This window comes from Anabrus simplex, chromosome 6, assembly GCF_040414725.1.
Source record: "Anabrus simplex isolate iqAnaSimp1 chromosome 6, ASM4041472v1, whole genome shotgun sequence".
Taxonomy (NCBI): Eukaryota; Metazoa; Arthropoda; class Insecta; order Orthoptera; family Tettigoniidae; genus Anabrus; species Anabrus simplex.
The window spans coordinates 99,692,996-99,714,032 of NC_090270.1; the positions used below are offsets into that span (position 1 = coordinate 99,692,996).

The 21,037-nt window shown below is 37.2% G+C and overlaps 1 protein-coding gene across 1 annotated transcript in view; it reads left to right on the forward strand.

The window, feature by feature from the left end:
* The window catches only part of Rnb (R and B), a 76,142-nt gene that overhangs the window by 25,077 nt on the left and 30,028 nt on the right, over positions 1–21,037 (forward strand). The window contains exons 4-8 of the mRNA XM_067149486.2: positions 1,400–1,586; positions 5,955–6,432; positions 9,695–10,052; positions 13,100–13,341; positions 14,238–14,486. Of these exons, the coding sequence (XP_067005587.2) occupies positions 1,400–1,586; positions 5,955–6,432; positions 9,695–10,052; positions 13,100–13,341; positions 14,238–14,486 (1,514 nt within the window). The remainder of the gene's footprint in view (positions 1–1,399; positions 1,587–5,954; positions 6,433–9,694; positions 10,053–13,099; positions 13,342–14,237; positions 14,487–21,037) is intronic.

Consider the following 21,037-nt stretch of genomic DNA (forward strand, 5'->3'; position numbering starts at 1 on the left):
CAACTATGTCGAAAAATAGAGCTAAGTATGTACTTTTTGAAAATAACTTTACTTTTTTGAAATACCCTTTCGTTGTGTACTTATTTTCAAACGGACCTTACTTAAAAAACACGCCTCGTATAATCTTACTACTGTATTCACAAAGCTCAAGAAGAAATAATGTCCAAAACCATTTCACTACCTGACGACGGAGCAATGTCTCTGAAACGCGTAGGGCCTAGTGGAGTAAATCACTTAATAAAATTTGTGACTAGTAACAGTTTTTATTATTTCATAAAAAAACTTTTGAAAAGTTCCTGAAGTGTAATCGCAGAAGATTGGAAGATACCGAGGAGACTGGAAAGGGAGTACAACAGGCAAATAGCTTTTACTAGAGTGTGAGGGGTGAATAGTCGAACAAAGAAGTTCCAAGAAAATCCAAAGTACAGTAGTTCCACATTTTGTGCTAAAGTGGAGAGAAAACAGGACTTCATTAAGATAAATTCCGATTTCAAGTTCATATGTATGTAAACAGTAATAAACAGAAATATTTATACTTTTCTAAATATATGAGTGTGATTTGAAAGAATCTGATAATGTTCTCTAAAGAATGAAACATGTCATTCTATTTTAAGTTGTTTCTTTTTCATTTACAGTATAGTACTGTTAATACGTTACCAAAGGTTTCCTTGTTCAGATAGTTTATAAATCTATTACTTAAAATTAGTTTCAGCAGACTGAAGAACCTAACAGTTGTAAATTAGAATCAAAACTGAAAAGAGATGGCTTCAGATATTACAAACTTCAAATTTTATCATAGCCACAGACCTCTAATTTTATGTGGAATCCAAATCGCATGGAAACAGTATAAATGCTGTTGGAAGTGTATGTAATATGTTTTAAATGCTGGAAACAAACACATTCCCAAAACATCGTACTGTACTGAACTGATGGCTCACTTTGTGGAAAAGGATTAATAGAAAAAAGGAAGTTTAAAAATTAGATATCAGTTAAAATTAGTCATGTATTTCTTTCTCCTAAAACTAATTCTAATTGCAGGAAATTAAAATATCTGTATCTTCCTATGAACCCCTAGCTGAGAGGTTTTTTTTTTTTTTAATAAGATGAATCTATCCTGAATTGATATATTCTAGATATGAAGTTTGGTTGTGACCATCAGTTTTTCTGTTGTGAGTTATGGTAGACTGATACTGAAACTAAAGAAATCTTTAGATCATCATTAAAAGACCTAAAATTAACCGTATGAAAATTTTACCAGAATATATATATCTAAATTTATTTGTATAGGATTGTTTAAACATAGATTTTATCTACTTGTGTATGTCCAGTGTGTTGTAGGTCCCAAAAGATATCTATAACACATGTATTACCCTAATGTTGTATTATATTTGTTTTACAGATATGTGAACGTGGTTCGGATTTACATTCCCTACTCTCATTGGTTGATCAAGTTCACTTGAAGGATTCCATCATTATCTGCATAAGCAATTTATGTCACAATGCTAATGCTAGGCTTATTTTGGGAATTGCAAATGCAGTGAGGATTGTTGTGAAAGAACTTACTGGTCACAATTTCAATACTTTAGGTAAGAATTTATTACCAGTAATTATTTTTTTTTATAAACTAATTGTAATATTTTCTTAGTTTTATTGAGAAAGTAAATATAATATTCATCAAGATTATTATTCAATCTATATGTCTTAGTCTCTGAACCGAACACTTCAACAGTTTCTTCTCGGATTAGGTATGCAAAAGTCGAAAGTAGGTTCAGTTCAATTTTTATCCATCTGTGTGCTTGTCTGCCTGAATGTTTGTGTAAACATCATGGATATTCAGAAAGTGCACGAGACTTATAATACAGTCTAGGAATTTCGAGGGTGAAATCAAAGATAGTTTAAAATGTCTGGATTTCAATACCGATGAGGAACCAAACATGTGGAAACTTAGAGGCAAGTTAAGAAATAAACAGTATGAGATGTGGAAAATCTTACCTCTCCTTGGTAGAGGGGACTTGCAGTTCTCAGATTGGTCGAAATCAAATACCTGGATCTATGACTAGAGGAATTTGATTGTGGTGAAACTTTGATTTGATAATTTAAAAAAAAGTTATTTTAGTATACTTTTTGCTATTTTTATTTTAATTCCTCAGTAACTTTTTTCAGCAATAAAACTAAACCAAACATAGTTGATAGCATATTTGTAGTAAAACATCACATTTTATTTTTACATATACGCAAAAAACATTACATTTATCAAAGCGCGGATGTTTAGGAAATAATATCCTGCCACTTTAACAAGCAGGGCCTAAACCTATGTACAAAATGTACACATCAGTCTGTAAAAGACTGAGATACTCCTGGGAATCAGAGCTGTTCTCCTGTTAGACATTATATTACAATATGTTGAAATGCCCTGTCACTATCAACATTAAGGACTGGGATCCATAAAGCCTTCACTGCAGCTTCCACAAAATGCCCATCGTCTGGTTTCAGGGAAAGAAGAATGGCAGTCATATCGATATCCTTAATGCTCTACATAAACTACTAACTAGATCCCTAAACACTGTATCTGGTTCAATATATTCTGATGCTGAATTTAATTATTATTGTGCTGAAAGTTCTCATAGGATGGGAATTTGCTTTATCCCTAAACACTGTATCTGGTTCAATATATTCTGATGTTGAATTTAATTATTATTGTGCTGAAAGTTCTCATAGGATGGGAATTTGCTTTATTAGATGAGACAGTTCATTCATCATTTTCTAAATCACCTTTCATTATGCTTCTTGGATCAAAGAGTGATTCTACATAATTTCGTCAGTTATTTTGTGATTTTGCTTAAAGGTAAACAGTTTCGCATTTTGAGTCAAATTTGTTCAATTTCACAAAAAATTGTGATTTTGCGCTTTGCATAAAACAGGTGCCTCTACCTACGACATAATGGACATCTCACCTACAAAATTCTTTCAAAAATCCTCCTCAACTATGCTGAGCATCAACTGGACCAAGAACTTGGTGAATACCAAATTGAATTCTGAAAAGGAAGGTCATTTGTAGAGCATATTTGTAACTTGAAACATTTCTGTAATTCAGTCAACAAAAATTACGTTACCACATCTGTTGATTTCAAAGAAAGCATATGACAGCATACATCGCAAAATCACTTCTGAATGTCTTAACAGAATTTGGGCTTCATCAAAAAGTAAGACATATTATCCAGAAAATGTGCACCAAAATGATAGCTAAAGTTTATGGGTGAATTTAGTCACAATTTTTTTTCAAATAAATACAGAGTCTGACAAGGGCTGGACTCTCTCAATTAATTTTCAATCGTGTTCGTGAAAAAGTGGCCAGAGAGTGGAGAAAAGCAGGTGCTCCATTTCACCATTTACGACCAGACATTAAAGATATTAAAATTTACTGTCTTAGGTTTTGCTGATGATATGGCACTATTTGTCAAAAACATCCTGGATGCACACAAAGAAATTGTTATACTACAAGAGCAAACAGCAAAAATTGGACTTCAAATATCATATGAAAAGAAAGAAATTTATGACAGACATCCAAACTGTGTTGCAGGAAATTAGCATTGGTGTTAATAGAATCTACCAAGTGAATACCTAGGTGAATAGATCACAGAGAATGATGATATAAAGAAATCCATGTCAGGAATTCAGAAAATGGAAACCGAGTGCCTCTCCTGGAACAGTAAGATTCAACATTGCATAACATTGATTAAAACAGAGGCACCATATTCTTCAGAAACTCTCAGTCTACAGCAAAAAGGATAAAAGAAGCAACTAGAGATAAAGAAACAAAAAGTTGTAAGAGAGTTAAAAGAACTAAAAAGATTCATAATAATAATATTATATGCTTTACGTTCCACTAACTACTTTTACAGTTTTCGGAGACACTTAGGTGCCAGAATTTAGTCCCGCAGGAGTTTTTTTAAATTTTTTATGTGCCAGTAAATCTACCGACATGAGGCTGATGTATTTGAGCACCTTCAAATACTACCGGACTGAGTCAAGAATGAACCTGCCAAGTTGGGGTCAGAAGGTCAGCGCCTCAACCGTCTGAGCCACTCAGTTCGGCAGCCAAAAATAGCCAAGAGTTAAAGATTGAATTCATTACCCTAAACCTAATTCATTCATTCTTTATTCGCCTATATTCCTTTTTGGCCTCTTCGTTTTTTGTATTCTTGTACTTCTGTCGTTTGTCAGTCAGGTCTAGTATCTTGTGAGTTATCCACTGTTTCTTATTTGATCTTTCCTTCCTTCCTTCCTTCCTTCCTTCCTTCCTTCCTTCCTTCCTTCCTTCCTTCAGTTTCTTCAATTTCAGATGGCATTTCATGTTCATGACCAACAGTCAGAGTCCACATCTGCTCCTTGGAAAGTCTTGCAATCCTACACCTGGTTTCTGAATCTCTGACTAATCATAATGAAGTCTATTTGATACCTTCCAGTGTCTCCAGGTCTCATCCATGTATACAGCCGTCGTTTGTGCTGTTTGAACCAAGTGTTACCAAGGACTAAATTATGATTGGTGCAGAATTCAACCAGCCGGCTACCTCTTTCATTCCTTTGTACTAATCCGAATTCTCCTACTATGCTTCCTTCTCTTCCTTGGTCTGCCACTGCATTCCAGTCTCCCATCACAATTAGATTCTCGTCGCATTTTACATATTGTATTAAATCTTCTCTCTCTTCGTATATTCTTTCTATTTCTTCATCATCCGGTGAACTAGTAGGCATATAGACCTGCACTATTGTGGTGGGCATTCGCTTGGTGCCTATCTTGACAACAATAATCCTTTCACTATGCTGGTCACAATAGCTTACCTGCTACCCTATTTTCTTATTCATTATTAAACCAACTCCTGCATTTCCCCTGTTTGATTTTGTGTTGATAATTCTGTAGTTGCCTGACCAAAAATCCTGTTCTTCCTGCCAACGTACTTCACTTATACCAACTTCATCTAACTTTAGTATATCAATCTCCCTGTTCAGATTCTCTGACCTACCACGATGATTCAAACTTCTAACATTCCACCCTCCGACTCCATCTTCCTGATGATTGCCCCCTCTCTTGTAGTCCCCATCCAGAGATCCGAATGGGGGGCTATTTTACCTCCAGAATATTTTACCCGGGAGGAAGCCATCATCAGCACATCATTCATACAGAGCGCTGCATGTCCTCGGGAGTTACGGCTGTAATTTCCCGTTGCTTTCAGCCGTGTAGCATTGTCAACATGGCTAAGCCGTGTTAATTAATATTACAAGACCATATCAGTCAATCATCTAGACTGCCGCCCTTACTACTTCCAAAAGGCTGCTACCCACCTTTCGATGAACCATTCGTTAGTCTGGTCTCTCACCGGGCGAGTTGGCCGTGCGCGTAGGGGCGCGCGGCTGTGAGCTTGCATCCGGGAGATAGTAGGTTCGAATCCCACTATCGGCAGCCCTGAAAATGGTTTTCCGTGGTTTCCCATTTTCACACCAGGCAAATGCTGGGGCTGTACCTTAATTAAGGCCACGGCCGCTTCCTTCCCACTCCTAGGCCTTTCCTATCCCATCGTCGCCATAAGACCTATCTGTGTCGGTGCGACGTAAAGCCCATAGAAAAAAAAAAAAGGTCTGGTCTCTCGACAGATACCCATGCGATATGGTTGCACCTGCGGCTTGGCTACCTGCTTCATTGGGACACACAAGCCTCCCCAACACAGCAGGATCACATGGTTCACAGGGGAGGAATAATGAAATAATTAATGCTGGACTGGGTAGTTTAAGGTTTGCATTGGTTAATGTGCACAGTTTTGAGGTATTAATCAACTCATAATAACTAATTAATTAACCTAAACAGTGTTCATTGTAGAAACCTGTATGTAGCAACATTTTATCTGTATTTTATAATATTGTTTATGACAACAAGCTCTTGTTTTTTTTTTTTGCAGCAACAACAGATGTTTGCTCTGCGCTTGTATCAACTTTGTGTCTATTTAGTCGAGAATCTGTGAATCGTGCAAAGATTCGTCGAGCTGGTGGGTTACCAATCATTCTAGCCATTTATCGAGATTCTCCTGTGGACATCTACAAATCACGTGCTCTTCATGCTTTAGCACACTTTATCTATGATGAGATAAGTCTTCAGGAACTTCTGAAGGAAGGTCTAGTTGAGGTGTTAATTTCTAGATTGAATGACTTTGTGAAAGTAAAAGGGAAAGTACACAGTGTAATTCCCCCTGAATCAAGGCCTAATGCTAAGAGATCTCGAACACATCAGCACTCACACAAATCTGAAAATGATGATATGGATGACAGTTCTAATTTTAGAATAAACAAAGAAGAATGTGATGATAGTGGAAATTGGAAAGCTACGAAGCGATTTCGTTTGAGTAGTCCAAGTTTTGTTGCTGTTCAAAAGGAAAACTGGTAAGTATTTATTGTTCATAGTGTCATAAAGTTATTCATGTAATTTTTCATTTTCGAAATATGGTTTGTTATGATGTCACTTATTTCTGTAGATGATTAAAGGGGGTTCCAAAAGAAAAGTTTGCTTAAAGATTGAAAAATATTGAATTGATTTGTCACAGTTTGGCACTAATGCTAATGAGTTCCTTTATGCCATCTACAAGCACTGAATAAAATGAGTGATTTTGAAACAAAGCAAAAAAGAATTAAAATTTGAATATACAGTAACTTTAAACAAATCAAGTTGCATTCACTTGGAACAAAGTTGCATTATGCTTAATCATCCTGGGAATAACGGAATATGAACATGTGAAACTGAACAGCATGATCTAAACTACAGAGAATTCTGTTATCAGTTTAAAAAATATTACTAAAATTTCTTAGGATCAACCCAATTGAGTTCCTAAAGTTAGGATTTACATCTTATTATACTGAAATTTGAAGGGGACATGTTTCACCCATTATAAGGGCATCATCAGCCTTTTTACACTCATACCTAAAATATAAAAATCAGGATCCTGATTGTTTTTGTCAAAATATAATATTAATAATGAGTATTATACAATGTGAAAATTGTTATGAGTTCTTAATTGATAATTTACAGTTAAAGCTTGTTTAAAATGTTTGTGAAGAAATGATTAATGTTGGTATGATATTAAACTGATGATTTAAAATATTTTATAAAATAGACACCTAGTCCATATCCACATAATAATGTGCCAGTAAATCTACCAACATGAGGCTGACGTATTTGAGCACCTTCAAATACCACCGGACTGAGTCAGGAATGAACCTGCTAAGTTGGGGTCAGAAGGTGAGCCCCTCAACCGTCTGAGCCACTCAGCACAGTGGCCAAAAAAGAGCCAAGAGTTAAAAATGGAATTTATTACCATAAACCTAATCCATTAATTCTTTATAATGTTTCCTTGATTTTCCTGTATGCAGCATGTACCTTTCCTAGGACCATACAACCTTCGACATCCCTGCACTTTTCCTTCAGCCATTCTTCCTTAGCTACCTTGCACTTTCTGTCCATTTCATTCTTTAATCACCTGTATTCTTTTCTGCCCTCTTCATTTCTAGTATTCTCATATTTTCGTCATTCATCAATCAGGTCTAGTATCTCCTGAGTTATCCACTGATTTTTAGTTGATCTTTTCTTCCTTCCTATTATTTCTTCAGCAACCCTATTGATTTCAATTTTCATTACTATCCACTCTTCCTCTATTGTGTTTCCTTCAGCCTTTTCATTTAGTCCTTGTGCAACATGTTCCTTGAATTAATCCCTCACACTCTTTTCTTTCAACTTGTCTAGATCCCATCTCCTTGCATTCCTTCCTTTCTTCAACTTCAGATGGCATTTCATGACCAACAAATTGTGGTCACAGTCCACATCTGCTCCTGGGAAAGTTTTGCAATCCAACACCTGGTTTCTGATTCTCTGCCTAATCATAATGAAATCTATTTGATACCTTCCAGTGTCTCCAGGTCTCGTCCGTGTATACAGCCGTCGTTTGTGGGGTTTGAACCAGGTATTGGCAAGGACTAAATTATGATCAGTGCAGAATTCAACCAGCCGACTTCCTCTTTCATTTCTTTGTCCCAATCCAAATTCTCCTACTGTATTACCTTCTCTTCCTTGGCCGTACCACTGCATTCCAGTTTCCCATCACAATTAGATTCTCTTCACCTTTTACATATTGTATTAAATCTTCTATCTCTTCATATATTATTTCGATTTCCTCATCATCCACTGAACTAGTAGGCATATAGACCTGCACTATTGTGGTAGGCATTGGTTTGGTGTCTATCTTGACAACAATAATTCTTTCACTATGTTGCTTATAGTAGCTCACACGCTGCCCTATTTTCTTATTCATTATTAAACCAACTCCTGCATTTCCCCTGTTTGATTTTGTGTTGATAATTCGGTAGTTGCCTGACCAAAATTCCTGTTCTTCCTGCCAAAGTACTTCACTTATACCAACTACATCTAACTTTAATCTATCCATCTCCCTTTTCAGATTTTTAATCTACCACAACAATTAACCTTATATGAAAACATATTTCAAGCATCAGTAGAATAATGTAAATTTTTGCTACAAATTTACGTGGGAATAGCCTTTCCACAATATAATCAGACACGAGAAAATACAGTGAAACCTCATTAGTGCGCTCCTCATCAAGACTATTTCTCGGTTAGCACGTCGTAATTTTGAAGTCCCGATTCACATCGTTATTAAATCTATATTAAAATAACCTCGCTTATCGCGTCACAAATTTTCGCTATTACTGCTTAGTGTGATCACATTTTTCCTAGCGCTGAAAATGTTCTTTGTCATCCCTTGTCAAAGGAATATGATTTCCAACACAGATAACAGCTTTCACCTCGGGGAGCAGGTCAAGGGATGTTGTGAAAATGCCAAAAGGCCTTGAATTCCTGAACTTTAACGGGGTAAATTACACCTTCAGGAAGCATTCTTTTGCACATGGGCCAGTGTAACCTCCAAATAACATATGGTTGAAGAGTGTGATCAGAAAACAATGTTTAATAACTCACTGATCCGAACTATAAGGTTCAACATTATATTTTTTAAAAGAAAGAGTGTGACCAGCAATAATACATTGATTACTTTATGGGCCCCAATGCTAATTTCACATTTGTTGTCTCGTGTTTTTCACACCTATTAATGCACTTTTATTCTTATAAGTCCCACTGGATAAGGTTTTCATGTTTGTTCTCTCGTATTTTCTCTCCTTTTAATACTCTCCTCTCATCTACTGAATGGGTAAATATTGTTTACATTGTATCCCTTATATAGATGAGTTAAAATGCACGCCTGTTGAAAAAAAACATATCAAGTGTTTTCATATCCCTATTGAATTTATTTTTGGGCTCGTATTCAATGGTACATTTTCTCATTTAACACTTTTTCTTTCCTTGTCTCATGCAGAAATGTCTTAATGAGGTTTTACTGTACATGTAAGCTGATTGCTAAAAGATGTGGTGACCAATTATTAGCATTTTAATTTATTTGTCACATAATAGTCACACCATGTATTTTTACACACACAAAAAGATTAAGAATGCAATGATTATGCAATTTAAGCCTATTTACTGATAGTTTACATATCAATTATAACTTTAAATTCCTATACATATATGGTTCTTCATAATGTTCTTCTTAAGTGGTTCTTATTTACAATGTGATTATATCTGCAGGAGTAGAGAAAAAGGCAGTCCAATTAGTCCCAGTTCCTTAGAATTCAAGCATACAGGAAGTATGCTAGACCATACATCAAGTCCATCCAGATGGTCAGATTCTCTTACAGCAGACTGGAGTCCAAGCAATTTAAGTTGCCAGATGTCTCCTGATTCTCCCCCACCTTACAAAACATGGGCCTTATCAGCAGCATCTCCTCCCCATGATATGATGTCAGGGGCCTCTTCTCCTCTATCTCACAGCTCAACAGATTGTGACTGGCCTGAAATGTACTCACCTGTTTGCCACGATGCTTCAAGTGACGAGGAGCTGGAAGAAGGTATCCACGAAGAAGAAAAGGCAGAGGAACCAGCAAATGTGTGTATAATTTGATATTTATGAATGAATTACCGTATTTCACGGCATAATCGTCGCACTTTTTATACCGAAATTTTCGAAAAAAATTGTAGGGTGCGACCATTATACGATGAATATTTAATACCAGTATTTGTATTACTCAAAAAATGTATTTATAACTAAATTGTATTTGATACAAATTTAAGATGCACGTAATACTCGCGTTTATACATCAAAATAATTAAAATAGTCTAAAACAAAATTCATAATTTTTCGCAACAATTCGGCGAACGTTTTTCCAACCTGAAAATAAAAATGAACGTATTAAGTTAATTTGTCATTAATTTGAGTATTAAAGTTAAAATATTACATTTGCAAAAAATTATCGCTTTGTTGTGAAATGCGGACTTACCGGTACGCAATTTATTCCAAATCTTCGGTGTCGCTATCGCAGGTTTCGCTATCTGATGCGCCGTCCTCACCTCTGTTAATACCAGTATCAGATTCTTCGTCTCCCCGCCACACTGCGTCATCTTCGGAACCGTCTAGTGCATTCGAAATCCCAGTCCTTTTGAGGCTCTTGGAGACTAGTTCAGGTGGTATAAGATCCCAACTCTTCTTCACCCATGAGCATAACAAGTCCAAGGGTGGACGCCTGATATTTCCGGCGGGCGTCAATTGCTGATCGCCGCTCATCATCCACTCGTTGTAAAATCAACGTAAGTGGTCTTTAAAGGGTTTATTAACACATACGTCTTAGTGGCTGCAAAGCAGATGTTAGGCCACCAGGAATGACTATCTGTCGTGTCTTATTTGTAGTGAGAATTTGCTTCACTTCGTTCACGAGGTGACCTCGGAAACTATCTAAAACAAGCAGAGCTGGTTGTTTTAGTAGTGCACCAGGTCTTCTATTCCACACAGTTTTAACCCAGTCCAGCATGAGTTCTACGTCCATCCAACCCTTTGGTTGCACTCGTACATGAATTCCACGGGGAAACTGTATATTCTTAGGCATCGTTTTCCTCTTGAAAATGATGTAAGGCGGCAACTTTCTCCCGTCAGCTGTAATGGCTAGCATTGCCGTGCATCGCAACTTCTCACTACCGCTGGTTTTCATTAATACACTCTGTGATCCTTTTAGCGCAATAGTGCTGTTGCGAGGCATATCAAAAAAGATTGGAGTCTGATCGGCATTACCGATTTGAGAAAGCAAGTACGAAGTTTCCTTGCGCAAACGTATGACAAATCGGTGAAAATTTACAATCTTGTCCGTGTAATCAGCAGGCAACTTTTGGCTTAGTGTTGTTCTCCTTTGCACTGACAGATTGTGTCGTCGCATGAACCCCTTAATCCACCCACGAGTCACCTTAAACTGAGTTACCGGTATGTTGTGTTTGCGTGCTACCTCCTGTCCCTTAATTTGTAACATTTCATATGATACACTGCAGCCATTGTTACGTGTTTCACTGACGTACCTAAACACTTCTTCGTCATTTATAGGAAACTTCCCTGTTTTAGGACCTCTAAACGCGCGTCTAGAAGGGTTTGTGCTTTTTAGCTTGTTTTTTACTTTCCGCCAGTCACGCACCAACTTTTCACTCACAGAAAATTTTCTTTCTGCAGCTCTGTTCCCGTGCTGTTCAGCGAAGGCAATTACGCTTAGCTTGAAGCCCGCAGAATAGTTTCTATATTTACACATAATCGCTTATAAATGATTCACATGTTAATGTTTTGCGATATAAATGACTTTCCGTAATTGTTCACTATTAAAACAAATTATTTCTGCAAACACCCAAAACACAAATTAAAAACTTAAGTTCTCGCGCACACATGTCTACAGTAATCACGTAAATCTGAAACAAATAAATGCATCTGTGATCTGTCCATTCCAGAGCAGCCAATACTGTTAGGCAGCAAGGAAGCATGCAACAATTTATCAGTTTAGCTCGTTGGTTGCGACACACTACTGCGCTTGCGCAAAGCTCGCAAACCGGAGCTCTAGCTAGCGCGGTGTAGATCTACTGTATAGTTGACTGTATTCCGAGACGTCAGTAACAAACATTCATTTTTTTCAATTTCTTTTAAACATACGGTAATTAGGTTAATATTTCTTCCCAGTTATTGATGATTTTACATTACATTACTGACGAGTTTATAAAATAAAACTTTAATAGCATTGGATAATAATTATCTTGACTGCTTGGATAAATGTTTTCATCCCATGCCCGGACACTTATGACGTAGTAGTAAGATAAGAGTCTAGCGATGACAACTGGGACATCGTAAATAATTCGGCTGAATAATTCCGTGGAAATCTGCGTTATCGTCTTGGATTTCACGTCGTGCGCAATAACACGAGCTGGCCCCATGGTGTAGGGGTAGCGTGCTTGCCTCTTACACGGAGGCCTCGGGTTCAATTCACGGCCGGGTCAGGGAATTTTACCTGTATCTGAGGGCTGGTTCGAGGTCCATTCAACCTACCTAGCCGGTATTTCCTGGCGACGTTGCCGATAAGCGATAACTTACAGCCTTACGTATTTCAAATGGGAACTCATAATATGTAGGTGGTGAATAAATAGTACACTGTCTCGCGACCACGTTGTCAAACTGCCGATAGTCTACCGGTAAGCCATGCGTCGTACATATACCGGTATTATTTATTTATACGTTGTGCAACATGTCGCAAACGTGACTGTGTTGCCAAATTGCCCATAAACCATACACGTATTTAAATTGCGCATTCATGTGCAACTTACGTTGCAGTTCCATTTACCTTTTAACCAGATTAGTGAACAAAATTTGGACGTGCGACGATTACGTAATTAAAGGTTTAAAGTCCGATTTTTGTATTGAAAATAAAGGATGCGACGATTACGCGGTGGCGACGATTATGCCGTGAAATACGGTACTTAATTGATTGATTCATGTATTCATTCGACATGGAAAAGTTTTGCTAGTCTGGCTCAGTTAATTTAAATATTGAACATATGGTTTTAATGCAAGTACTTTAAGCTTGAATTGTTTCTGTATTCTGTCGTGTGATGATTTCATGTTGTTATGTTTTACAGAGTGACAAATGTGATTCACGAAGCAGTTCACCGGAATTACAACCTGTGTCTACTGTCTGTGAGAATGTTAATGCTGGTTCAGATCAAAGTCTTATCCTAAATCTCCTGTCAAGAGTTTCGCATATGGAAACTCCTGTCGAAGATCTAGCTGTCCATAATACATTAATTACTCTTTTAGATTACATAACTCTAACACAGAATCCGTTACCAAGAGCTGCTAGAGTGCTGCGCCGTATTGTCAGGTAATATTCTTCTGTTTTTGTTATGAAATTGTTTTCTTTTGTTATTTTCTAGATTATTCTTTATAGCTTACACTTTAGATGGGCAGCGTACTTAGATGTATAGCACATTAATTTTCTTCTCAGAAATAAAACTGAAAGATAGTACAGCCAACATACTCTTTCCTGCATCGTGCAAAAGTTACTGATGGTTGCAAGAAGCATTAAATTAAAATAAGCCATTCCTAGGTCTTCCCTATCCCATTGTCGCCATAAGACCTATCTGTGTCGGTGCAACGTAAAGCAAATAGGAAAAAAAAAAAGAATTTACTGGAACCAGAAAGATGTGAATTTTATGATACCAATTTTTATGATCCCAGTGTCAGTTTCCGCAATTTTGGAAACTTGAAAGTGATTGGAAACAATTCCATGTGCTTGTTGTACTGGCAAGTGTTAATGTTGTGGTGCATATTATAACTTTATAAAATATATATTTTTAAAAAAAGCTCACCCCAAGCTATAAAGAGCAGTAGATTTACTGGCACATAAAAGAACTCCTGCAGGACAAAATTCCGGCACCTCAGCGTCTCCAAAAACCATCAAAGTAGTTAGTGGGACATAAAAACTATAACATTATTATTAAAAAAGAAGCAAAGGCGTTGATGTTGGGTTGATAAATGGGTTTTGCACAGAGTTCATCAGGGTGCATCAAGCACATCATTAGCTTTCAGCAAGTTAAATGACATCATTGCACGAGGGACAAATTACTGTCTTTCACATGCTGTTGAATTTTCCTCTGGCTTCATATAATTTTAAGACCTGATTCAGAAATTTGTAATTAGCATGCCTTCCAGTTTATATTACATTACCTTCTTGTTTAAGATAAAAACATTACTTTAATTGATCTTTGTTTCTTTCAGAAATCATAATTACTTCTTGAAAATTCTCACTCATCAATTTGTTTTGAGTGTTCACTCTCGGCTTTGTCAGCCAATCCACCAGCACTGTGTGCAGTGTGATAAATTAGATGATATTGGTCGTTCATTGCTAACGCAAGTAATATTGGTGTCTTCATCTGGTTATGGTGAAGGAGAGTTATCACACCACATGTTAAAATCAGATATGGCAGTCCGAAGGATGTTGGCCGTTACCATTCCATATATTGTAAAGTAAGTAAATTAAATTTTAGAGCAACTTTTGTAATGTTGATCTCTTACACTTAACTACAGAAATATAGCATTAGAAATAAAGAACATACGGTATTTCTTGGTTTTAAATTTAAAAATCTATGATATCTGTGGAAAGCAACTATACAGGATTCTTGAGTTTCCATTTTTTTGTGTTTTCTGATTTCTTAATATGCTGCAGCAACTCTTCTAGTATTCATAGAATTTTTGTAGATCAGTTTTCTTGATATGTAACCTAACAAGCTTTCTACTTCATCAGTTTCCTTGTAAGACACTGAGTTTTCTCGTTAAACTTGTCTGTAACCAATAATATCTCCATTTTCACACAACTTTCCATTTGTTACTACTAGGAATCTTACTTATTTCGACTATCAAAATTGTACTGCCTACAACTTGGACATTAGCATTTAAATTTGTGGCATTGGATAGTGATTAACCTGGTTGGTTAATTGCCATATCATTTAGATATGCTTTTTTTTTTCCCTGGATGCATACTTTGTTACTGGATTGTCCACTGAAGTGACTAGTGTTAAAAACAAGTAAGAATTTGAGAAAGTAAGAACACCTGTTATTAACTAGAGGGTGTTGAAATCACAATTATCATTTCAAAGTACATGTTCACATTCATTATGGGTAAGTCAGAAACATGGCTGCAAATTATATTACATGATACCCAGACAGTATTGGAATTGCTAGGATCAAATTAGAGACATTTGGAAGGTAAATGTTCTAATAAAGCAACAGTGTAAACTAGAATGATTTTATTGCTCTAAACTAAGTTTTGTTTACATCCTTATATAAGTGGTCATGCTCTGTGTCAGTCATTATTCTATAAGCAGGTATATACAAATAGTGCAAATTTCTTCCTGATGTCTCAAGTACTATTCATGCCAAAATTACTCTGGTGCTTGGCTTCCTGGCATTAACTTGGTTGATTTCAGTCAACTTCATATACAGTATAACCTTGTTAAGACAGTTCTGTAGTGGAAAAGGAAACAGAATGTGCTAAGTGAGAAAATCTACTACTGAATACGTGAATAAAAACTATGCAGTAAGGATACGGAAACACTTGATGTGGTTTTTCGACATGCTTCCATTTAACTTTCTGAAAGAATGTTTCTCGAGGGTTCACCTTTTTAATACATTATATATATATTTATTTTTAATTTCCATAATGTTACATCATTACTATGTCTTAAGCGGAACATGTTTTGCCTATTTTTTAAGCATCTTCAGCCGCTGTTCCTAATATCTAAGATCAAAATTGCTAGGATCCTAGGCTTTTTTATGGTAAAGTGCTTAAAATAGTTGGGCTAACATGAATGGCTGTCTAAAAAGTTATACTTATACATGCTATATGTCTTATAGAAACATGCGGCTGACATGACTTGCTCTGTCTGAAAAGTTATGCTTGCACATTACTATACATTTTATAAAAACATCCTTGACATGATTGTTACACCTCAAGAACTTGATTATATACACCAAACTCGTTCGGTTCAATCCAGTGTTACTTATAATGACGTTGGTCTGGCATGGATTGTTCAGTCTATAATGCCCAACGTGTGTGCAACCAATGGAAACTTAATTGTCACTTTCTTTTTGTTATGTTAGTGTTTGAGATGAAAATTCAATTGTGGTTTTGTGGAATGTTGTTGATGTAGTCAGTTGTTTGACTGTTTTTCTTCGTTGCCTTGTGAAGATTAAAATTAGGTAAAACAGGGCTGCCTGCTGTTATGTGGGTCGGAAGAGGGGACTTCTCAAGATCGTTCTTTCAGTTGTGGTGGATCTTGTTGCTCATTAAAGGCCTGAGAGTGGTGGTTTGAGAGTCTGTAATAAGAAAAGTGTCTTAATTGTGAAATTTATGTAATAATCATCATCACTTCCCCTTATCCAGCTTCTGCCGGGTCAGGGTATTTATGGCACTTCTCCATCTTCCTCTTTCCTGCCACCATTCCTCTTCCACGATCTTGTCCCAATCTAAATTTCATCTTCTTATGCCACTCTTCACTGCTTCAATCCACGTTCTAGGTCTTCCTCTTGATCTCTTGCCCTTGCACTTTGCATCCAGCATCTGTTTTCGAATTCTATTCTCCTCCATCCTCTTTACATGTCCGAACCACCTTAGTTTATTCTTTTCAACTCTCTCATTTAGCTTTCCCATTCCAACTTCCTTCCTAACATTTTCATTTGTCACTCTGTCTTTCCTTCTCTTTCCTATCATACTTCTTAGGAATTTCATCTCGCTGGCTTAAATATTACTCTCTTACCTGCTAGTCAAAGTCCAAGTCTCAGCTGCGTAAGTCAGTATGGGTACATAGTACATTCTGTACATCATCTCTTTACTTTTCCTTGGTACTTCTTTGCTCCAAACAAGTTTTCTTACACTTTGGTAGAATGCATTGCCCTGCTGTACCCTCCTGCTAATCGCCATGTCTACTGTAGCATTTTGCATTAATTCACTTCCTAGGTATTTAAAGCTGTCCACAATTTCCAGACTCTTGACTCCAATAAAAGTAAATAAAGTATAAAATGGGGAAGTAAGCGGAATCTTACTCACCCCCTTGTTTCTCTTGCAGCTGGCTTGCTCCTATGACGCTTTCTGTCCGACTGGCAGTGGCCAACGCTGTACGCCTTGTGTTGTATCTGTATGTGTTGCGTGGAGGGGTGTGGGTTGGGGAGAGGTGGCCGGAAGGGTCATTGGCTGTGATCAGAGAAGGGGGAACTTATGCGTGTGGAGAATTGATAATGCATACCTGCCAACTTTCCCGATTTAGGTGGGAGACTCCCAATTTTCGACAGTTTTTCCCGCCTCCCGATTATTCTGTTATTTCTCCCGATTTTAGCTTATTTTTTTGGTGAGCTTCAAACATGTGTTTTGTGTTTAGTTAAGTTGTCTGTGATGTTTTTGACGTGTCCCGCTTAAGACATAGTAATAATGTAACATTATTTATGTAAATTTAAAATATATATATATTGTACCAGGAAAAAGAATGTCTGTCTTTGGGGCCGCTGACACTAGCTTGAAGAGCATGGAAGATTTCTAAGGGTGCGGTACGTAAACATTGGAGTTGGTACAGAGAGGGGTATTAGTTCATTAAACTTATATTTCTGTAAAAATTTGATTTTATTGTTCATTGGAAACAAATTCATATCACCTTTCACACAAGTTGAGTTGAAGGGTTGTAGCAGGCTAGAATCTCCGGACTCCGGGATGGTTATTGGACACGGTCAGGACAGGAACCACGCCCGTACTGGATGTGAAGTTCTCGACGCTCTAGAATTTCTCGAAGTTCTAGAGGATCTGGGAGTTCTCGAATTTCTAGGTGCACACGTTGCGGGGTTCGATCTCGCATGATAATGCTGGCAGGCGAGGCAAGGCGTGACGTGATGCGCACGCAAGTCCCCCATATGGCATTCAACTCACTCGTAGTGCTGTTAAATGAATTAACATGGGCCTTTAAATATTGCATTCATTTATTCATTGCAAGTGGAATATGTCGAATGTTAATGTAATTGACACTCGAATCTTGATTCAAACACCTCGTTGAATCACCAAGGTTCATAAATTATTACTTGAAATAAAACAATTAAACTGGATATCTGACCACATATTGGATGTCAGCTGAATTAATACTTGGGAAAATTATAATGTCAAGTAAGTCCGCTAATATTGGTATTGGCATGACAGACTGGAATGTTCCATTAGATCCGTAATCTTTATCATCACAGTTCCTAACTTAAGTATTTCGTCAGTTTATAATCAGAACGCAATATTGAGCGCAATATTCACAGTTTATGCAAGTTCAGGACACATTAGCATGTTCGTAATAAATTAAGCAAATTTAATGGCACTTGGAAATGTCCTATTCAGTGTAGAAATAAAAATTACGTGTACTTGAAGACTGTTCAGCAATGTCATTAGATGATTATTAAAGTCAAACTGCACTTGGAAAGAGTCTGACACTGTCTGTGAAAAATGATTATGATGTAGAAATTATAAGTTCAATATGGCACTGAAAAATTCTAGGTTCTCTCGGAACTTCACGAGAGGAAAACAAATTCAGATATGGCATGGGTATTCTATGTTTCCACAGTCTGTTACGATGACACAAGTTTAAACACAAGTTCAGATGTGGCATTCAGAAATATTCTATGTTCCGACAGTTCGTTACGAAATACAAGTCCAAACGTAATACTCGGAAATACCGTAAGTTTTCCACAGTTCATCACGAAACACCAAGTTCAAATATGGCACTCGGAAAATTTCTATGTTCTCAAAGTTTGTTTACGAAACATAAGTTCAAACGCAAGTTCAAATGTAGTACTTGGAAGAGTTACAACACTCATGAGAAAAATTCTATGTTCCTTCAGTTTGTCACTGAAACACAAGTCCTAATATGACATTTGAAGAAAATCATTAAGTTCCACCTCCGCTGGAACCGAGCACTCGAGATGCGAAGTCACGTCTGACCCTAGGTTCGGTCTGCCGCACTTGTAGAGCTCCATCCGTCACCCATACCACAGAGACGGTGGAGTATTACTGCCTCTGTAGCCTGGACCGCCCTCCCTTTATACCCGGATGTGGCGAAGCATCTAGAAATGGGGTATAATCCACCGCTATAACTCCCAAAGTACATGGTGGGTTTTCTCGAGAATTTGATAGATTGTATCTGTTACGATGGCCTCCACGTTGGCGGTGTAAAAACATCATCATCTTAACTACAAGTAGACTTTTACACATGGGTCGGAATATTACCATATATGGTCATGCCTGGCTGCGTGAAGCTGGCTCGAAGCGGCTACGGCTGCGGCACGTCAGTGAGTTCGGTGGGCTGCTATCTTCCACCTCGCGCGAAGTTTAACACACATACTTTGAACTTGCTTTCATGTAGCGGTGTTTCCGGTATTGAAAAGGTTGACTCTCAAGAAACATTCTTTCAGAAAGGTATACTGTGTGTTGCTTAATACGGACCTAACAATGAGATTTATAACTTGTAATGCTTCCATTTTACGTCATGTATGGACAGGTACAGTGAAAGTTGCATCTACTGTTTCTGAAGGTGAGAGGAGAGTATTTAAAGGTGTGAAAACACAAGAGATCAAAAATGAAAACTTTTTTGATTGGGGCTTACAAGATAACAACAATGTATTAAAAGGTGTGAAAACCACAAGACAAGAAATATGAAAACATTTGCGGTGGGCCCATAAAATGATCACCATATTATTGCAGGTCACACTCTTAAACAAAATATTGAAGTAGTAAATTATGGTAAGTTGTTGCACAGTAAATAATACGATCCCATTCATCTTTTATAAATGTAATATTCAGTAATCAAGTAAGTTAGGTACAATTTATAAAACAATGGAAAGAAGTGAATATGAAAAACAAAGGAAGCGTTAAAAATGAAGTTCATTATGAACTGTGCCCTTTGGTGACGTTGGTCGGGAATTGCTCATGGAATCACTGGCAGAATTGAATTGCTCTTTAGGTATTTCCCACAATAAATAAACTGGCAAAATAGTCATGTCATTGGTTTTATAAGGAAAAACTCGCTTTCGCTCGTTGGGGGCTCCGCCCCCAAACCCCCGGGTACTCCATTTTACAAATGGACATTTCGGAATAGACTGTGGAGAAACGGAATGTTGCATCAACAAACGCTCTGTGCCAACGGATGGACCTTTTACCCGCCGGCGTGTTTGGTGCTAATATATGTTATCGTGTATTGGCGATTTATTGTATGGATAAGAGTAAACTTTTCAATCTGGGGCATTTTATTCACTTAATAGTCAGGTACAGTCTTGAAACTTTCATAGGACCAAATTTATAGGTCGCATCGTTCCCGGGACAGAAAGTGCTGTCCTGTTTTGATTGGAACTACTGTTTAGGTACAAAATATTTCAAAATGAAGGTCTGCAACGGCATGAAATTTGCCTGAATATTTCGATATTTTATTCACTTAATAGTCAGGTACAGTCTTGAAACTTTCATAGGACCAAATTTATAGGTCGCATCGTTCCCGGGACAGAAAGTGCTGTCCTGTTTTGATTGGAACTACTGTTTAGGCACAAAATATTTCAAAATGAAGGTCTGCAATGGCATGAAATTTGCCTGAATATTTGGATACTTTTGAGAGGTAAAAAGTAAAAGTTACAGGGTAACAACTACAATTTTGCCTGATTCAATTTTCTGGAGCACCCGGAAACAGCGCCCGCCATTTTATTTGGCGGGGTGGGGTAAAAATAAAAAATTTAAACTTATTGCAATTTTTCACTGGGTTACAACCTAATAGTTACCAGATAGCCGATAGAGCCAGGGAATATGCACATTAAATATTGCATAATTTCATTTGGAAATTTATTGCCGGCAAACAGTACGTCGAACCGAGAAACGGATTACGGCATCAGACGACAGTTAGCCGCCTACATTAATGTCTCATGGATGTTGTTGTACCTCCCCTATTTATACCACAGAAAGAAGTGAACTTTTCGATCCATGTCAAATTTCGTCCAGTTTTCACAAGTTAAAAAGA